The 19,928-nt window shown below is 52.0% G+C and overlaps 3 protein-coding genes across 6 annotated transcripts; 1 reads left to right on the top strand and 2 right to left on the bottom strand.

The window, feature by feature from the left end:
- Positions 1 to 2,833: 2,833 nt before the first annotated feature.
- Positions 2,834 to 8,585, bottom strand: CYP27B1 (cytochrome P450 family 27 subfamily B member 1). The gene is made up of 9 exons (XM_045789713.2): positions 7,324 to 8,585; positions 6,484 to 6,674; positions 5,764 to 5,966; positions 5,484 to 5,684; positions 5,226 to 5,398; positions 4,847 to 5,019; positions 4,564 to 4,642; positions 4,083 to 4,280; positions 2,834 to 3,764 (listed from the first exon to the last, which is right to left on the bottom strand). Exons 1-9 carry the CDS (start codon positions 7,516 to 7,518, stop codon positions 3,651 to 3,653), a joined length of 1,527 nt encoding a protein of 508 aa, XP_045645669.2. The 5' UTR covers positions 7,519 to 8,585; the 3' UTR covers positions 2,834 to 3,650.
- A 103-nt stretch (positions 8,586 to 8,688) lies between these two features.
- Positions 8,689 to 12,390, bottom strand: METTL1 (methyltransferase 1, tRNA methylguanosine). 4 transcript variants are annotated; one of them, XM_045789716.2, is made up of 6 exons: positions 12,286 to 12,390; positions 10,928 to 11,091; positions 9,799 to 9,983; positions 9,595 to 9,708; positions 9,335 to 9,436; positions 8,689 to 9,172 (listed from the first exon to the last, which is right to left on the bottom strand). In XM_045789716.2, exons 1-6 carry the CDS (start codon positions 12,369 to 12,371, stop codon positions 9,017 to 9,019), a joined length of 807 nt encoding a protein of 268 aa, XP_045645672.2. In that variant the 5' UTR covers positions 12,372 to 12,390; the 3' UTR covers positions 8,689 to 9,016. The 4 variants fall into 4 exon arrangements, with proteins under 4 accessions (XP_045645672.2, XP_045645674.2, XP_045645671.2 ...); XM_045789718.2 differs by having other exon boundaries at positions 12,198 to 12,329; XM_045789715.2 differs by lacking the exon at positions 12,286 to 12,390 and adding an exon at positions 11,815 to 12,143.
- On the top strand, positions 12,385 to 19,862 carry EEF1AKMT3 (EEF1A lysine methyltransferase 3). The gene is made up of 3 exons (XM_045789721.2): positions 12,385 to 12,707; positions 12,830 to 12,941; positions 17,911 to 19,862. Exons 1-3 carry the CDS (start codon positions 12,531 to 12,533, stop codon positions 18,300 to 18,302), a joined length of 681 nt encoding a protein of 226 aa, XP_045645677.1. The 5' UTR covers positions 12,385 to 12,530; the 3' UTR covers positions 18,303 to 19,862.
- Positions 19,863 to 19,928: the final 66 nt, after the last annotated feature.

Here is a 19,928-nt window from a genome sequence, read left to right as displayed (position 1 = left end):
CGTGGAGACTCCTTTCTCATCTGGGGTTTTTCTGGAGGGTTGGGAGGTGTGGGGAGGTTTCTCTGCAGAGGTTGCAAATCCCAAATGCAGCAGTGGGTTCTGAGTTGGAGGTGTAACTCCCACTTGCTGGCGAATAATTCACAGTGGCTGCTAGGTGGCAGTGCTCAGAAGTGTCTAAGGGGTGGACCTGCCACCTGAAAGTTGTATGATTTAGAAAAAAAAAAATCTCTCCGCCATGGTTTTCCTGTCTACCTCATAGGGTTGGAATGAGGATAAATGAGGGACAGGTTGAATGCCATTGCAAAGAAAATTAGTAATGGCGTAAAAAGACTTCTAGACTAGTTGATGGTCCATTTATTTCAAATAGTAGCTGGTTAACAAATCCCAGAATGTGTTTTTCATCTGGAGCTGCACAGAGCCTTGGGAATTTGTGTTGAGTGTTATAATAGAAATGGAAATATGAGGGGAAATAGATATTGCAAATGTGAAGGATGGTGGCTATTTGCAAAAATGAGAGCTCCCCCAGCCCCCTAAACGCTGGGGGCTGGGGAAGGATGGAATTATCCTTCTTGCTTTGGGGAACTTGTGGGTTCTTTTAGTCCTTCTCAGATAATGTGCTCACCCAGGGAAGTGGTGTGAAATGAATTTGGACTCATTTGCAGTGAGACAGACAGAAGGTCCCAATGTTATGAATCTCCAACCCCAGCTTAAGCTATTCCTATGGCAGTTCAGGGTCACAGGTCTGATCCTGTGCCCCAGCTAGTGGTATTAACTGGAAGGTATTGTGTCTGGAGACAGCAGTGTAGAGCGCTGTTGTTTATAGAGAAAGGGTTTGGGAAGGACTGGTTAAAATGTGGGTCAGCCTGAGGCCTGCTCCCTTTCTTCTGAGGCCTTGGGGCTGTGTATTATATGAATGATGGTGTCTTTTAAATGAACTATTCATCAGCAATTAAAATAATTACTTCATACATTGTTAAGTCAGATCCAGATGCCTTTCCTATTGTCCTTTTCTCAGGAAGGTTCTGCTCTGCCTCCTCCCTGGGGATGTTTTGTGGGAAATGCTTCTCTACTAAAGGTCACACATCCTTGCCCTGGAAATGGTCTTCCCCCGTCCTTCTCTAAAAGAGGGTCTTGGCTGCTGTCCATGGTGCTGGCACCCAGACTTGCCTGGGAATGTTCGCATTGAAGCTAGACTCAGGTTTGAGTCACCTGGAAGTATTGAGGTGTATCACCTCTAACCTCTGAGGAGATCTAAAAGAGGGGACAGAGGCCAAGTGCCCCATTTTTTTTTTTTCCAGTGGGATATTGTTTCCCTAGAGAGACAACCCTCCATATTCTCCACCTGGGAAGGCAGAAGGGCCAGACTTCCCTGATTTGCTGTTCACAAAATAGCTGGTGGGGGCCAGAAGGGAGACAGCAAATCAGAGTGACTACTAGTACCTATCCTGGCAAATATGACAGGTAGGTATGACACAGGTGGGGTTTCTTCTGCCAAACCCGGACTATCCCTCATTATGGCCCTCCATGGAAGAACAGACATACACAAACACACCCTCTCCAGTTGCACTCTGGGTCCTAAAACTAGGCCAAGCCAGGCAGTATGTTTCCCTGCCTTTCGGTACCATTGGCAGTCTTGCTTGGTATGGGGGTTGGGACCAGCAATCAGTATGGTCACTTCTTCCCTTATCCAACTTAAAGAGATTCTGGTCACAATGGGATGATGGGAACTGCTACCCTCAAGTAGATCAGTCATAATTGCCCAGTGAGGAATGTGGGTGTACAGAATTCTCATCACTGATTCCAGGGGAAAGAATGTGAGAGGAAGCCGGGCTTTATTCTCCCTCAAAGTTCGGATCTGCTAAAAATCAGGTCACTTAGGTTCAAGTTAAGCTTAGTGATAGGGGAGTGGGGGCGGACACAATACAGTAGAGTTGAGAGGTGGGGTAGTAAAGGCACACAAACCTTGGTCTCTGCACAAGGCCTCAGCTATACTGTAGATCTTACAAAAATAGATGCCCTCAGAAGGCCTGGTGGCAAACAGTGTCTGTGGTCAGGGAGCCCCGTCTAGGGCAGGGGGTTGAGCTGGTGGAGGAGGAGGAGGAGGAAGTGTCTCCATCTCCATCCAGCTAATTGGAATGGAGAGGAGCCGGAGGCAGGGGGGCAAGTCCTGACGTGGGGAGGGTAATCTAGGCTAGGGAGGGGCTGCGGGGAGTGTGCTGAGAGATTTATTTGTATGGCAGATGAGTTAATCTGTATACATCACAAGGGGAGAACTGTGCCCAGCCTCTGGGGGGCCAGAGAATGCTGACTCAGGGAAACAGAGGCTCTTTCTGCCCTCCCCCCTTCTGCCTCAGTGCCCGGGGCTTCTGGCCACCCCCACACTCAGCTTTCATCCTGTCTGTCTGACTTCACTTCTGTGCATGTATCCCTGTCTTTCTCTGAAGGAAATTACCTCGGAGCAACTTCTCTAGAGAGGGCAGATATCCTTTGGTCCTGGCAGTCCAGGTTCCAAAAGCACTTCCACCAAAGAGTCAGTTGCCTCTGGCCATCTCTAGCAAATCCCTAGCTCCTCAACCCATTTTTACAGCCTAACCCTTGGCATTAGGCTGTTGCTTTTCACCACCACCCCCTTAATCTCTTACAGGGAGCCAGACTCTGGCTCTTCCCAGTACAGACAGAAACGTGTTGGTTTTGTGATGCAAACCACTCTCCCAGGTGTCTAGACCTCCCATGGTTATGGAGGTCACTCCCAGGACCAGAGGAATCAAAGTAGGGGATTTGGGTGAGGGTCTTGCCTCCAGGATTATAGGAAGTAGAAGTGGAAGAGAAGTAAATAAAAAACCAAGGATGGAACATTTGATTCTTTTATTTCAAAACTATGAATATGAAAAATTTCCAATATACAAAAGGAAGGCTTAGGCAGGTATAGGTCCAAAGATGTCTCTGCCCAGGAACTAAATGGTGGGACAAGCCAACCCCTAATAGTGACCAGAGAGTCAAGGAGAGTTTTAAAACGTCATAAACCAGGTGAGGGCAGACTCGCCTTCCTAGGGATAAGATGAGGAAGAAGGCGAGTAGACAGAGCCTGGGAAGCTGCTTGTCCCTTCTGCCACATGGTCCAGACTCAATCTGAGAACCTGTATAGCACCATCCAATCAGGGACAGGCCTTGGCAGGGGATATAAAAACTGAATAAAGGTCTCATTCCTCCTCTCAAAGAGCTCACATGCAAGGAGAGAAGACCAACCAGGTGCAGACCAGATGCATAATTACTCAGCTCATGTGCTGATAAGTGCTTACCCAGCAGCTCCTGAACACTGTGGAAGCCCCAAAAGGACAGTGGTTGAATCCTTCCTCAGGCCACTCAACACTATTAGTTAAGATCTGAGCTGGCCCTTGAAGGATGCATATGATAAGACCAGGAGAAAAGCTGAGTAAGCAGAAGGACCATGGTTTTCTTAGGGCCTGATGGGTCAGGCCAAGGTGTATTCCACACCTTGGTCAGGGCTGCCTCAAGCAGTTTGCCAGGGTCCTTCTAATCAGTCTGGTCAAATAGACAGTTCTCGGGGGGAATACACATCTCTTGGTCTTGTGCCTAATAAATCCCTACAATGAGAGAAAGGGTGATGATGATAGCCTCCTTCCACGGGACTATCTGTCCACAAACTGTAGGTTGATGCTCCTCTCGGGTACCAGGACAGTCCGGGTCATGGGTCGGATTGGGGCAGCACCTGGCTCAGGCTTCACCTCAAAGTGGGTCAAGATCTGGAAAGGGAGGAAGAAGGCCCCTCACTTTGGGAGGGGTCTACAATGGTGGGTTTGATGGGTAAAGGGTATTATTAGTGTTAGGTTGGTCGATATTGAAATGGCACCTGTTGTCAGTAGGGAATTCCTTAAGGGATTATGGCAGGGGGAAAAATAGTCCAAATATTCTTGCTCACCCTCTAGACTTAAAACAGGATTGCTATATTTCAGAGGATTAGGTTTACCAAGTCATGTATTTTGCTATGCTTGTAGACGAGCTCACCGCTTTAGAGGGTTAGGGTCTCTCATGTCTGGGGAAGGTATGTCTAGATCACTCACCTGAGCCAAAGCCAGCTGCAGCTCAAGCTCTGCCAGGCGTCTCCCCATGCAGCTGCGCTTGCCGAAGCCAAAGGGGAGAGAGGCAAACGGGTGAGGGGCTGCACCTGTCCCCAGCCATCGAGCTGGACGAAAAGAATTTGGCTCTGGGAACTGGCCAGGGTCCCTTGAGGTGGCATAATGACACAGCGTGACCAGCGTCTGATGGGGAAGGAACATAAACTTGTCAGTTTGGGCCCACGAATGCAGGGAGGGACATGGAAAAGAGGATATATAGATTGGAGCAAAAGCAGGCTCCGGTTGGTGATGGGGTAAGTTTTCTGGGGCTACTTTGGCATGATTACTCCACTGCCCCATAACATCCCAGAGAGAGGCATTCATGCCAAAGGGAAGGTGAAGGGCTTATATGGAGTGTTTGAGAAGACAATGGGGCCCAATATTGTGAGGGATGGCTTAATAAAAGGGGCCCATAGGCTCTACTCACGTTTTTGGGGATAATATAGTCACCCACACGAATGTCTTTGTCTGGGACACGGGAATTTCCAGGTACCACAGGGTACAGTCTGGTTTGCCGAACAAGAGGAAAACAGCAAGGTGAGACTGGGGGATGTAGCCTCCCTCTCGTCCCCAAGCCTCCTACGTCCAAACCCATTCTTGGCTAGGAGCCGGTACAATTTTCTTCTGCTCACTCTCCCCGCTCCCATTCACTATCTGCTTCCCCAGCCCTTCTCAACATTTTCTTTAGCTTCTCTTTCCCATCCCATCACCTTAGCACTTCCTTGACCACTGCTTTCAGCAGGGGCAGCTGGGATAGAGCAGTAGCTGAGGGGTGGGCATTGCAGCCAGGTCCCAGGGCAGCTGTGATCTCAGAGTGGAGTGCTGTCTGGACTTCGGGGTGCCGAGAGAGTTCATACAGAGCCCAGGAGAGTGTGTTGGATACCTGAGAGGACAGGTGAGAGCCTCAGAATTGTTGAGAGTGGACACCCAGTAAAGGGGGCAGAATATGAGGCAGTCTGGAGCTCAGGAGGTGTTAAGCCAAGCTGGCCAAAAGGGTCATAGTGGATCCCCTGCAGCAGCAAAGTGGCCCCTGAAACCGGAGAGGCTAAGCTCTGGAAGTGGGGCTCCCAACATGGAGAAGAACCTTACTGTGTCCACTCCAGCCAGTAGCAGCTCCGTCACATTGCCCAGGATGGACGCAGCAGGCAACTCTTCCCGGAACAGGAAGTAGGTCAGGTGTGCCCCAGATCCCATGTCCTGCTCAGGCTTTCCCTTGCTCCTCAAGGCTACCTCAGCCTCTCGCCTCTCCACGTGCTGCTGGGCTGTGCGGGGGAGAAGGTACAGGGATGCCTCACCGTCCCTGAACAGCTTTATGTCCCCTATCCCCACTTCGTTTCCGTGCCTTACCGAATGCAAACATCTGGTCCCAGTCTCGGCAGAGGCGGCCCCAGGGTCCCGGCACGAGGCGGTGAAGCCAGCTGGGCATCGCCATGGTCAACAGCGTGGACACAAACACCGATCCCACCGCGCGGATGAAGGTCTCTGTGTCCGGAGGCACTTCGGCCTCCAGGCAGCCCAGGCGGGAACCCAGGAGCACCGCGGCTATGCCTGGGCGGGAGGGGGCGCTGTCAGGGCACGGGGAGACCAGGCGGGTGCCTCCCACGCTTGCCCCTGTCTTGGGACCCACCTTCTAGTCCAAACTTGTAAAACTCTTCTGCCACGTCCCGAACCAGGGTGGGCGGCCCAGCACCGCGTCCCCGTTGGTGCCGCAGTCGCCGCACAAGGTCATGGACCACATTGTCCAGGGTTCCGGCAAAGCGGGCAGCCGCCTGAGGCCGGAGGAGCAGCGGGGCCAGGAGGCTGCGGAGCCTCTGCCATTCTTCGCCTTCCCTGCGGGTGTGCAGAGAGGGGGCGCATCAGAGCGGATGGGGGTGTATGGAGGCGGCCCGACGGGGCTGGCTGCAGAGGAGATGGAGCGTGTTTGGCTGGGGTGGCCAGGAAAAGGATTGCGGCTGCTTCCTTGGGGTACAAAAACCTGCTCCTACTTGCGCCTGCTTTCGGTCCCCCCTCCTCGTTACTCATTTCCTGGCCCGGGGGGCCTGGGTTCCTGGGTATCTTGAGTCACGGAATCTTAAATTCCATCTAGGTCCTGGTACCTTCGCCCCGTCCGCGGATTTCCAGGATTCCGGACTCAAAAGACAGGGAGATGGGTGGGGGACAACTCGCTTTGTGGGGCGGGGTTCTACCTGAGCCTGGGCGAAACAGGCTGGGGTGGGAAGCCCACTTTGCCAGACGGTTGGGGGAAAAGGCCAACCTCCCTCCACACCCCGGGACAGACTGTTTCCAGACCAGCCACAGGAGAGGGACGCAGCCGGGCGTTTGGGCTTTGGGGCCAGAGAGGACTCACGCGGTGAGCAGCCCGCAAGCCCGCTGGCGGCGGCGACGGTGCTCTGTCCAGGGTGAGAAGCTGCAGCGCTCAGGCCGGGGCCCCTCCTGTCGCAAGAGCTGCTCGATGAGTGTAGGGGCCGCCACGTACACAGTGCGCACCGTCCCAAAGCTGGCCAACCACACGGGCCCGAAGCGCGCAACGCCTTGCACCTGGGAGAACGGGCACGGTGGACACTGGAGACCCGGGCCAGGGACTTCCAGCTTGGTCCGTGCCGACGTCAAGGATGTTGGCTGGGCATTGCAAGAGGGATCTTCTGTTTCTTCACAGGCTCCCAGCTAGTATATAGCCCTGATGCTGCAAACCCTTCCTCCTTTTCTTTCCCCCACTTCCCATCCCTAGGAAGTTTGAGTGTGATGGGCAAAGCGGAGGAACTTTGCACAAAGCATACATTCTGAACCTCTCTTAGGTCACCTGGGCTGAGCCAAGGCGAAGAAAACCCTGACGACTCCTCATGTGGACTATCTCAGAACGAACGCCCAGTAACTGAAGAGGAGCGCCTGTAGCTTTAAGTCGGAGGCGCGGGGAAGGTACTGTGCGTTTCCGCCTCCCGCGCGCTGGTTCTGGACCTACCTAGCCCCGACTTCGGCACAGCGAGAAAGCGCTTTTTCAGCACACTCTTCTGCTGGATGTGGAATGGACTCCGAGCGGGTCGAACCACCGCCCGCAGCCCCAACTTTTCTAATTCGTGGGAATCTGTTGTCACTGGCCCTCCTCCTCCTTTCTGCACTAGCCTGTCCTTTCTGGTGTCGTTAAAGCCAGTTTCCCCAGCATTCCACTCCCAGGAACGTCCCCCTCTACCTGCAGCTCATGTAGCCGCGACAGACCCCCCTTGCAGAACAGTTCAGCAAGGAAGACGGGCGTGGAGGGGCCTGGGATGTCCGCCAAGCTCCGGGGCGCTGAGTCGGAGCCTCTGCAGCCCAGTGAGGTGCCCAGCTTGGGAGCACAGTGGACGCGATGGAACACCCTGGAGGCGAGCTTGAGGGTCTGGGTCATGGTCTGGTTCAGGGGACTCAAGGAGAGCACTTCTCCCAGGCATCTTGCGTCCTTGCTTGAACCCCCATTTAACCTTTGAGAGAGGTAGTGGCGACGCCCCCCTTCGAGCTCCTCAGCCAATCCCCTCCCCTGAGTGGTGGAGCTGGGGATTAGCACCCAGGCACAGTAGGCAGGGCTGGGGTTGCCTGGCAACTCTCTTGGGTCTCATGTTGCAATGACCCTCTTGGGAAGGGTCTACCTTAGTTTCCCCTTCCGGGCAGGTGCCCTAGTCCAGCAGCCCTGGACTCTCTTCCTGGTAAAGGGTCTTTGGTGAGGTTTAGGATATGGAGGTACAGAGTCAGTCCTTAGTATTCCCACTTCCCAGGGAGCCAGGCCCCCTTGGGACCATCCTCAGGGATTCCCCATCCTTCAGCTCCTTCAGGAAGGGAAGGGGCACAGCTGTAGCTGTCTCCATATTCTTGGCTTATGGGGCTGTGCCTTCTCCATAGGTAAGTAGAACTTTCTGGCACTAGCACATCTTCCCCTCCTCCTGTACCTGACACTGGGCCGATGGTGGGTGAGTTAATGGGTTAAAATGACTCCAGGAGCATTCATCTTTGTTTCTTGGGAAGGGGGGGGGGTGGTCTTTTAGGTCAACAAACCCCGTCCTTCCAGCCATGGGAACCTAGGGCTCAGAAGCAGAAACAAAATGAACCTTTTGCAAATTAGAAAAGTTCAGAGATTTCTCTGGGCTCCTGGATGGATCAAGGGCTACGTGAGTGCCCAGAATCTCCAGCTGACTCAGTCCTCTTTGGCGGAGGGGGGGGGGGGGGATTTCTAGTCAGCAGCCCATTTTTGCTTTAAGCCTCAGAATCCTGCACAGTTTAGTTTTCTGCTCCTCAGTCCCCCACCCTGCCCCCACTGGGCTCTGTGCCAGTCAGTTAGCTCTGAAGTTCTGGAATCGAAGGTCAACATGAAAAAGGAGAGGGTCTCCACCACCCCAACCCAGGACTCTCCAGAGACAGCAACAATAAAGACAGCAGATTCCTGACTCAGGCAGGGAGGGGATGGGGGATGGGAGAAGGCACGTGATACATGCTCTAGCCCTTCCCGAGAAATAGCAGCACGGACATGTGCACACGTATACACGTTATCCCCTGGACTGCAAAGTAAACACAAGTGGACAGGCGATTTGAGTCTAGCAAGCAGTTTAGATGGACAGTGGAGAATTGCATTCCTCACTCCAGCTGAGGAGAGATCCCAGGAGAAGGAAGTGCTAAGGAAGAGCAAGACCCCACACCCTTCCAAACAACCCCTCCGGTCCAAGGTCTTTTGACCTGCCCAGTTAGCTTCTTTTGCTTTCTATTCGTGGTAGACGGGCAAGAAGATGAGAGGTCAGTTGTGAACCCCAGGCTTCTGGCCTGAGCAGTTCCCCAACTTCTTTGACAGACTGTTGCCTCTCGGCCCTGGCAGTCTTAGCTGGGAAGGTCCAGGGGTCAAGCTAAGGCAAGGCAGGCCGTCAGTGGCCAAGGGGGGTGGGATTGGGGGTCACTGCCTGGAAGGTGGGATCCTGTATTCTTCGGAAGATGGCTGGGAAATTCTTGCCTCCGTTGCGTAAGACTTTCTTTCCCTCCTCGGTTGACGTGCCCAGATGTCCCACAATGGGATCTTCACTCTGGGAAAAGGAAGGGTCCAATAAGTCCTTGCCCACCTTTCAGATGGCCCCTGGCCCTGAGACTCCCATCCCATCCTCCTGGCACTGAGATGGGTTCAAAGAGTACAGAACCACTCTGGGAAAGGCCTGATCTTTACACCTCCCCCCAGACCCCCTACTTACCAGTTCCTCCAGGGACACACGCTCAAACAGCGGGTGCCTTTCAAAATGGGTGCACATCCAGTCATGTAGCTCCAGCACATCAGTGATGGTGTATACCAGCCCCTGCGGAGGGAAGACCGCCCGAGACGGGGGGGCCGCATGCAGTCGAACAGGGAGACGGTGGGAGTGGTGGTGTGAGTCCTAAATGCACCCCCACTGAATTCTTAGCAGAAGGTCTCTGAATAGGCCACTCGCCCCCCCTCTCTCCCACTCCGACTCACCCCGACTCTAAGCACGTAGGCATATTCTGCCAGCAGCGTGGGACTGATGATTCGCCACTTGTGCTTCGTCCGCTTGAAATGTGGGTCGGGGAAGAGGAAGAACATCTTTGTCAGCTGGGAGACAGACACGCATCAATAGGGTTGAGAGCCTGGCTTCAATGCCCCACCTGCCTACCAGCCTAACCCACTGGGGCCCCTCCCCACCTGGCCCTTGCGGAAGAAGTTAGGAAGGTGTTTCATGGCATTGCTACGGAGACAGGCGATGTTCTGGAAGCCACCTCCAGGAGCTGCTCGAAGGGCCCGAATCCGGTCTTGTACATAGTCTGAGACTTTCACCCGGATCTCCAGACCCAGAATCAGTGTGTCTGGGAACAACGGTGACAGTTCCACTGGACACAGAAATAGGAATGGAATCATCAACCTCATACTTGCAGGAAGTGAAAAGGGGTCAAGAAAGGAAAGGAAGTGTCAATCCGCAACTACCAAAATCAGGAATGGCAAGTGCGGACAGAGAGATACCTGGATGGCTGGTTCTATGTTGGAGAAGAGGGTTGAAGTTAGGGTTAGGCTTAGATCCAAAGACTGTCACTGGACTGGAGGGGGAGGGCCTGGGAATACATGTATATTTGCAAGTGCTTCACAGTTTTCAGTGTTTCACACATTGTCTCAGTTAATCCTTCTGACACTCTGTGGTAAATTGAGAAGATGAGGATACTGAAGTCAAAAATGCCCAAGGTTACAGAGCTAGGAAGAGGCAGAACTGGAACTTGAACTGAGCTTTTCTGCCCCCAAGTACCATGTTTTTCCTCTCTCTGTCATGCTGTTACCTCTATGGGAAGATCTAAAAATAGACAACTGGCCTGGCATGCAGGGCTGGGACAATACAGACAATACAAGAGGAACTTGAAAACATGAGAGTAGAGCAGAAACAATGGGTTCTGGTGAAGGAGGGGGAGGAGAGGGAGTGTGGTGGAATCCCTCAGAAAGACAGTTCAGGATCACTGCCTACAGTGACTAATCTCTGACGCTTGTGCTGACCCGCTCACTGACCCGGCACCTTGCAGGTGAAATGCCTCAAGTAGGGACTGAGACCAGGGGTGGAGCCAGACAGGACAACCCAAGGTCTAAGAGGCATTTGAGACAACACCCTCCCTTCTCCAGGACAAAGGCCAGACCCAGGGTGCAGGGAAAATAGAGGCTCTCCACACTGACGTCACAGCACTGGTGTCTGGTCCGAAGGGAAAAGGCCAACTATGGCCCCCACCAAACCTGCTGAGGTAGCAGAACCAGGAAATCGCCTCTCCTTGCCCTAGAGAACAGGCCAGAGTGTTACCTAACAGGCCACCATAGCCACAGCCTATGTCTGCAAACTCCACTTGGGCCTGAGCTCTCCTTTCTTTCTTATCCTTTGGGTCATCGTGGCTCTTATTTTGAGTCAGTGGAGTGAAGAACTCTGGGTACAGCTCAGACCAGTCCATCTCTTCAGGCTTCACAGGGCTATTGGAGAGAAGACATGAGAGGGTTGGTCAAGACATTGCAGAAGTGGTAGTACATGTGTGTGGGCGGATGGGTAAGGGTGGGAGGTAAATGGGAAGAGCGATTCTCAAAAATTCTGTAACAGTGGGCCCTGCGGTCTCTAGGAGACACACTGGAAACCACCCTTAACCCCCAGTGTGAATCATAGGCCCATCATGAGCCTCATGATTGCTGACCTGCCCATCCTCACTTCTAGGAGTTAATGTGACTCTGGTCAGACAGCTCTCCTTTCTGGGTCACGAATTCCCCTTCCCCCAGAGATTGGCTGCCCAAGGCACTGGGACCTTACTCTGTTTATGTGCTCTGTGGGAAGAGGACGGACTAAGGTGTGGGCGGGATTTGTGTGTCTGTCTTTTTATTAAATCCGATCAACGAAACCGAAAGGTGGAAACGACATTTCGCCAGCAACACTCCAGTCTAAGTTACTCTCTCTTCCCAGACTTGCACCGCTACCGAGACTTCCGGCAGAACGCCACGCCCCCTCCCAAACCTCCATCTCCGCCCTCCCCAAATCTCCCCGTCCCACCTCTAAAGCTGACGTCACCCAGCCGACCCTCCCCGGTCCATCTGAGACCCTGCCGGCAGTGCTAGAGCAACAGCCCTTCCGGACTGCTGTGGGCTGCTGCGAACATTCCGCCCTCCTTTGCCTTCCTCTGCTCCCGCCCCCCTGCCCTGCTCACTCACTAGCGCAGCGTGTGATCAGCCATGGGGTTGGAGTGAGCACGTTGCCGATAGTAGCGCTTCTGGGGCTGCGGCGCCTCCGCTCCTGCCGCGTCCCCAGCCTCGGCTCCCGCCATGATCCCCAGTCCCGGGTTTCTCCACTGAGCCCACGTGGAGACCAACGCCCGAGGCGCACGATAATGACGCAATCAGGCACGTTGTGAGCAGACCCCGCCTCTTAAAGTGTACTCAGCTACCTGGGCGAGGACGGTGGGCTGCGGCCGGAGTGGGAGGGGGGCCTTCGAGGCGCGGGTCTCCGGCTGGACCGGCAAGGCCAGACCTGGCACCCTACCTCTTTCGTTAGCCCGCTTCTGCGTGGTCTGGGTTACTATCCTAGTTGCAGGTACCTGTGCACCCCGCAGGTGAGAGGAGTCCCAGGACCCCGCTTCTTACAGTAAAATCCTCACTCCTCTCCCTTCTCCCCCGGTCTCAGACCTGTCGGCCGGGTCGGCCCCGCGTGGTCCCACGTGAGCCCCGTCGGGAGTGCGCTGGGGACCGGAGCGGGAGGGACAGCTCCTCATCCCACCTCCAGGAAGTCAAACTGAAGGGAGGAGGGCAAACTCGGGGAGGCGGGGCTCGGTGCCACGGAGAAGCCCAGAAGACCCGCGGCCCGACACCCCCACCCCGTCCCAGATCCGGGATACCGGCGCTGGCCCCGGGGTCCGCGTGCTCTCAGCCAGATGGCGGACCCCTGCCCAGATCGTGAATCAGAGCCCGAATCCGTGTTCCCGCGGGAAGTCGGCCTCTTCGCGGACTCTTACTCGGAGAAGAGCCGGTTCTGTTTCTGTGGGCACGTGCTGAGCATCACACAGAACTTCGGGTCCCGCCTTGGGGTGGCGGCGCGCGTGTGGGACGCGGTGAGGAGTGGGCGGCTCTGGGCGAGGGTCCCTGGGAGGTCCGGACCCCGGACTCTCCTTCTGCCATATGGAACCATCCCCGCGACAGTCTTTTTCTCTCTCTCCCTTTTTCCCCCCCGTAGGCTCTGAGCCTGTGCAACTATTTTGAAAGTCAAAATGTGGATTTCCGAGGCAAGAAAGTGATCGAACTAGGCGCAGGGACGGGCATCGTGGGGATCTTGGCCGCCCTGCAGGGTGCGTGAGCTTCGTGGCGGTAGTGAGTGGCGGGGGGGGGCGGGGTACTGGGTGGTGGAGAAATTGTCACTCCCTGGATTCTTGGGAGAGGGGAGTGATTTGCGACCAGACCAGACTCTTTAACAAACCGTGTGTGTGTGTGTGTGTGTGTGTGTGTGTGTGTGTGTGTGTGTGTGTGTGTACCTCTTTCTGTGTGCCAGAGAAAACACCCAGGGTAGTTGATTTGGGGCAGGAAATAAAAACCGGGCAGGCCTTAGTAGAAGGAGTTTTTTCTACCTTTTTGCTCTTTGTGATTTCATGAATAATGCTGTCACTTAAAACCGCCTTTGCTTTCGACATGGTATTTTGTCAAAACGCATCTTTGGGGGCATTCTGTAGGGGGAGCAATCTGCATGTATTAAACCTGAGGAGTGCTTTATAACTTTAATATGAGTAGATATTAGATTTTTAAGGTTTTTGACTGCTTGGGAGAAACAAGCATGAATTTTTGAGGGTTAGGGTGTTTTTGTGGGGGAAGTGGGGTAGGAATTAGGCACCGCAGACTTGGGAAAGGAAAAGGTAAGGAAAATGTTGCTTCACTTTTTTTAAGGATCCAGAACTACAAAGGAAACAGTGCTTCACTTTATAATTTAATGGGCAGGCAAAACCTCACAGCCAAAACACTCATTTAAAACACATATGATGTCATCTCCCTAGTAATGCAAATATCTTTGTTTATGGGAACACAGCTAGGTCACATTCAGGGAAGTCTTCCCAGAGGCAGGCATTCATTCTTGTACTCATTCAGTCAATATCTATTTGGAGTCTTCTATCATGCCAGGTATTGGGATACAACAGTGAGTGAGACAGCTTGCCTGTTCCCGAGGAGCTTCTGGTCTAGTGGGGAAGGTGGGAGAGGATGTTACGGGACTGGGATTACGGTGATGTATTCTCAGAGCCAGCGGACATGCTCTGGCTATGTCTCCCTTGACTCCCTGGGAATTCAAAGAGAAGCACTGTCAGATGAGAAGGTGAACAGTGCGAACACAGCAGGCTCACAAAGAATCAAGGAAGTGTTAAAAGCAATTTTCCACGAAGGAAAAGCAGAGGAGAGGTGTGCAGTTATGCTAAAATGGGAGAAAAGTGTGTAGTATGGATGGGAACACCTACTTCCATTTGCTCAAAGACTGGCTTCTCCTCCTTTGCCCTCTACCCAGTTGCCAAGTAAGATATCTGAGTGTCATCTTGTCCCTTGCCCTCACCCGCTTACATCCAGGCTGTCAGTCAGACCTGTGGATCACGTGTCCTTTAATATTTCCCCCACTGTCTGCTCCCTGGGTTTTCACAAGTGTCTTCAAGCTTTTCTATGGGAAGGTGAGCATGCCGAAACTAGATCTTGTGTTCTTCCTGCACCCAGGCTGTTTCTCCTTCAGGCTTCCCCATCTCGGTGAATCAAACTATCATCCACCCAGTGGGAAACCTGGATATTACCTTTGTAACATCCCTTTTTCTCACCCCCATAGCCGTTACTCAAGTCCTACGGATTTTATCTTCTAAAAATCTCTTGAATCTCACATTTCTCCATCGGCACTGAGGGCTCCCCAGTCCATGCCACTGTGATCACCTGCCTGCACAACTGCATTTAGGCAAACCTGTCTTCCTGCTTTGACTCCTTGCCCCCGCCAGACCTCTGCCCACTCTACCCTGCAGAGTGATATTTTCAAGATGCAGTTGTCATCACCTCTGACTCTCATCTTTCAATGACTTCTTGTTCTTTCAAGCTCAAACCAATACCTTTACCAATACCTTTGCCTCCAAGGTTCTGCCTCCCTCTCTGGCCTCTTTCTGTGCCTCTTCTTCCCTTCTTGTGCTCCTTGTGCTGTCTGTTACCCTTCTCTCAGTGCCTCAAGTCTGTCTTGATGTTCCCATCGTGGAGCCTTCATACAGACTGTACTCTATGCCTGGAATCCTTGGGCCACCTGGTTAATGCATATGTATCCTTCAGTGCTCAGTTCAAACTTCACTTCCAAGGGAAGGCCTCTTTGATATCCCCACCTCCAAGCTAGCTTAGGCCCTCCTAAGCTGACCGGTTTCATTCTGAATTTTTGTTATTAACCTTAGGCACGTCTTTAGTTGCTGCCCAGCTAGTCTATTACACTTCCCTTGTCCACGTGTTCTTCACTCTCCCACACATCTGTTTCTTACCTTCTTGCCTTTCAGACCTCTACATGCCTCCTCCCCTGTCTTTACCCTCAGCTGATGACTTTGTTGCCCATCTTTTCTGATTGCTTCTATTTTCTTAAAGAAAATGTTCACACGTTCCTAACGCAATGTCTACTCAGCTGTCTCTGTTTTAAGCGCTGCCTTCTCTCCTGTTACCCCGGGTAAACACACTGAGCTCCTAGTGAAGGTTAAGCCCTCCACTTGTCGCAAGACCCCGAACCTTCTCATCTACTCAAAGACATTGTTCCAGCAAACCTCCTCCCCATCCCCAGTACCGCCCCCCCCATTATCAGTTTTTCCTTTTCTCTGGAACATTCTATGTAGACACACACACCCCTATATACATCGAAATACACTATATTTTCTCTTAGAAAAATCTGTTGTCCTACGTACCCTTTTAGTTACCACCCCATTTCTCTGTTCTGCTTTACAACAAAACTCCTCAGAGAGTTAATCCTCTTTGTCTGTAGGACCTGCCTTACTCTTCCTGCAATCCATTCCACATTCCTGCCCCCCATTGCAGCAGTCAAGGTGGTGAGCTTCATTTCCAATTCCAGGAGTCGGTTATGAGCCCACTTTACTTGACTTTGCAGCATTTGACTCTCCCTCCTCCTTGAAATGCCTCCTTCATTTCCCGGGTACCACAACTCTGCTTTCTGCCCACCTCACTGGCACTCTTTTCCAGTCTCCTTTGTTGGTTCCTTTTCGTCTTGACCGCTGGAAGTTTGAGTGCCCCAGGGCTCAGGAGTAGTCCTTTGACCCCTTCCCTTTTCTGTCTATACTCCCAAGCAGTCCCATCACCTCATGGCTTTAAATGCCCTTTATGCGCTCATGACCCTGTAACTCCCATTTCCATCTCCAGATGTGTTTGTGGAACGTCCTACCTACCCGGTATCTTCATGCGGTTGTCTGCTGGGCATCTCACACTTAGACGGGAACTCGTGATCTTCCGGTCCAGGCCCGCTCCTCCTACAGCCTTCCTCTCCGAGTAAATAGCAAGTTGGTCTTCTAGTTAGTCGGGTCACACATCTCTCTCTCTAGTATTTCGTGTCCTGTCTGTCAGCAAATCCTGTTGACTGTACCCTCAGAATCATTCAGGATCTGAACATTTCTTTTTTTTCTTTTTTCTTTTTTTTTACATTTTATTTATTTATTTGACAGAGAGAGAGAGACCGCCAGCAAGAGAGGGAGGGGGAGTGGGGGAGGAAGAAGCAGGCTCCCAGAAGAGGAGCCTGATGTGGGGCTCGATCCCAGAACACAGGGATCACACCCTGAGCCGAAGGCAGGTGCTTAACGACTGAGCCACCCAGGCGCCCCTAGGATCTGAGCATTTCTTAGATGTGGCTTCTGCCCTCATTCAAACGAGTATCACCTCTCACCTGGGTCACTGACCCACCTCCTAACTGGTCTCTTCGCCTTTGACCTTGCCCCTCTGCGGTTCTTTCTCATCACAGCAGCCAGAGTGATCCTTTTATTCATTTGTTTATTTCAAAGATTTTTATTTATTTGTTTACTTATTTATTTTAGAGAGCAGGGGGAGGGGCAGAGGGAGCAGGAGCGGCAGAGGGAGCGGGAGCATCTTACGCAGACTCTGCTCCAGCCCCTTGCCTTCCTGCTCTTTCTTACACCTGCTGGCATTTTCCTGCCTCAAGGCCTTTGCACTCGTTAATCCCTTATTTGGTACATTTAGCCTGAGAGGTCCACATGGTTTGCTGCATCATTTCCTTCAGGTCTTTGCCCAAACATAATCTGTTGAAGGAGGCTTTTCCTAACCACTCAATTTAAAATTACATTCCCCGCCCCATCCCCCTTCTCTGCTTAATTCTTCACCATAGCATCTGATGTACAATGTACTTTCTTTGATTTGTTTTGTTTGTTGTCCATTTTTTGCCACTAGACCATAATCCCTATGAGGGGAGGGAGTCTTGTCTGATTGGTTCACTGCTGTATTCTCAGCACCTGGCATAGAGGCACATAATAAATATGAATGAACAAATGAATGAACGAATGAATGAATGAATTCTTAGTACTTCCTGTGTCTGTAACAGTCGTCCTGACCATGATGAGTTCGCGGTGCCTAGCGTGTCTTGCTCGCCACTGTACTGCCAGAACTTACGTGCTCACTACGTGTATTTCTTGCATGAATGAAGCTTTCCGAGGTGCTGATCTGATTATCTTCACCCTCCGCTTCTACCTATAATAACTATCCCCCTCAGGATCAAGCCTGAGTCTCTTCAGCTTGTCATCATTATTCTCTGGTCTTGATACTTTTCTCCTTCCTTCCACATCCCCTAAGGTTCAGCCTTCCTTGAATATGCGTTGCTCTCGCCCCCAGGCCTTTGTACTTTCTGTTCTCTGCTTGGAAAGCTCCACCTAACTAACTCTTACTTGTCCTTTAAGGCTCGCTGAAGCCATGTCTTCTGGGAAGCTTTCCAGATCCATGAAGTTTGCTTTGGGTCTATAGGGGCTGGGTACATAGCCTGTCTCCAGCCTGGCCCTGCCCAGGCTTCTGCTGACACCTGATGGTTGTGTGTTGGGCAGAGAGGTTGAAGATGAACTCAGAGATGACGTTGATGTTGTAGAACGTAGAGTAATGAGCAAGGCAGCGGGTGAGATGGAGGTTAGGGTAACTAAAAGCCAAAGTGTGCACTCTGGCTGTCAAAACACCGTCCTCTAGGCCTTCCGGTCTCTGGACCTTCTGGGTAGGAGCCGAGACCCCCTTGGTTGGTCCGTCTGACTTGCATTTCTCCTCCTTCCTCTCTCTCAGGGGGGGATGTTACCATCACTGACCTGCCCGTGGCCCTAGAGCAGATCCAGGGCAACGTCCAGGCCAATGTGCCAGCTGGAGCCCGGGCCCAGGTCTGCGCCTTATCCTGGGGGATTGACCAGCATGTCTTCCCTGGAGACTATGACCTGGTGCTGGGGGCTGATATCGTGTACCTGGAGCCCACCTTCCCACTGCTGCTGGGCACCCTCCAACACCTGTGCGGGCCCCATGGCACCGTCTATCTGGCCTCCAAGATGAGAGAGGAGCACGGGACAGAGAGCTTCTTTCAGCACCTCCTGCCCCAGCATTTCCAACTGGAGCTGGCCCAGCGGGATGAGGATGAGAATGTCAACATCTATAGGGCCAGGCACAGGGAGCCAAGAGCTGCTTGACATCACCCTTCTGCTCCTCTGAACCCCTTGTCCTAAGAAAGGAGCTGCCGTATCTCCAAAGCCATGAACACGAGGAAGAAAAGTACGGGTTTCCCTTGCCTCTCTTTCCTCCTTCCCTCTTTGTCCCTCCAGATACTCTTGGGCCGGTGCAGGGATGTCCTGCTTGCTAGGAATCTTAGAGCCCTAATAGCACTGGATTAGAGCACAAAGGAAGTTCCCAGTTCCCGTTCTCAGAGGACAAAGTGAGGAAGGTGTCCAGGATTTTTAGGGGTAGGGGAGGCAAATGGGAGGTGAGAACAGTGGCTATAGAGAGACTGCCCCTAACCCTTCCAGTCCTGCTGTTTTGTTTTGTTTTGTTTTGTTTTGTTTTGTTTTGTTTTTTAAATACAGAATGGACTTTTTTTCCCCTGCCAGAATCTAATGGAATTTTTTTAAAGGGAAAGAAGATCATCTCCACATCCAAAGAACACAAGCTTTTGCTTGGCGTGGGGGGCTCTAGGAAGGAAGAAACCTCAGACCACCCACTTCTCGCTTCTGGAGACAGAGTCTGGTGGGACAATGGCTCTAACTGGGTCAAGCCCTCCCTGCCCTGAAGCTGGGGATAGGCAGCAGAGCTGTCTTTGGACTACAGCTTCCTCATCCTTTTTGGAGCTGGAACCACGATCACTAAGTACTAGGTTCTTCTCATCTTTGAGTTTTCTCTAGGTTTCCAAACCCTGTCGGTCCTTCCTTGCTACTGTGTTTTGTCTTCACCTCTTTTCTCTTCCCACTGCGGTACCTCTGCTTGAGGCTCTCTTTTACTCCTTGGGCCACATATCACCTCCTCTCGACTCCTGGCCTCCATTCTCTCCACTTCAAACCATTTATCAAACTCTTTTGATCTTCCAAAATCAGCTCTGATTAGCTTCTGATGCCTACAGCAAGAGCAAGTTCCTTGGCTTGGTACTCAGTCTGTTCTGTGTGATCCCAAATTACCCTTCTATTTCATTTTCAACTGGTTTCCTACATGTATTTGTCCAACCTCTGGACAAATTCTAAATGTCTACTCTTTGTTCCCTATTTCCACACCCAAATTCCCTGTTCTCTTCATTCTCTTTGATGATTCCCTGCCTGGAAGGGCTATTTCTACCTGTCAAAATCTTTATTACTCTTTGCCTCTTTCCTGAAAAAAGCTTTTACAGAGCCTCTGTTTGGATGTGATTCCTTTCTCCCTTTTACTGTTTGTTCATCTTATGGGACTTTCCTTGTCTTGAGCGTTCACTTGTCCGTTCCCTGTTTTCTCACCGTTAGGTTACTTTGGAGGACAGGGCTGTGGTTTACTGTCCTCTAATTCCCTGAAGCTTAGCACAGCTCCCGGCACACAGTAGATGTTCGATAAATACTTTGCTCATTCAACAAATATTTACAGGGTTTGTTGAAAGGACTCCACCCCTACCTCCCCAGGAGCCCTTAGCCAAATTTCTGAACCCACCCGCCTACTTCACAAGTTTGTCGTGAGTCCTAAATGAATAATGACTATGAAAGATGAACGGAAATAAAAAAACATAAAATGTTGCCACATGTTTTGAATTGTAACTTTGCGACGACTTTGTCTCATGGTTTCTGTTATTTTACCTACGGCTGGGT

This window comes from Ursus americanus, chromosome 17 (genome assembly GCF_024610735.1).
Source record: "Ursus americanus isolate L20-20 chromosome 17, mUrsAme1.1.p, whole genome shotgun sequence".
Lineage (NCBI taxonomy): Eukaryota > Metazoa > Chordata > Mammalia > Carnivora > Ursidae > Ursus > Ursus americanus.
This window is presented reverse-complemented; position numbering and strand designations above follow the sequence as displayed.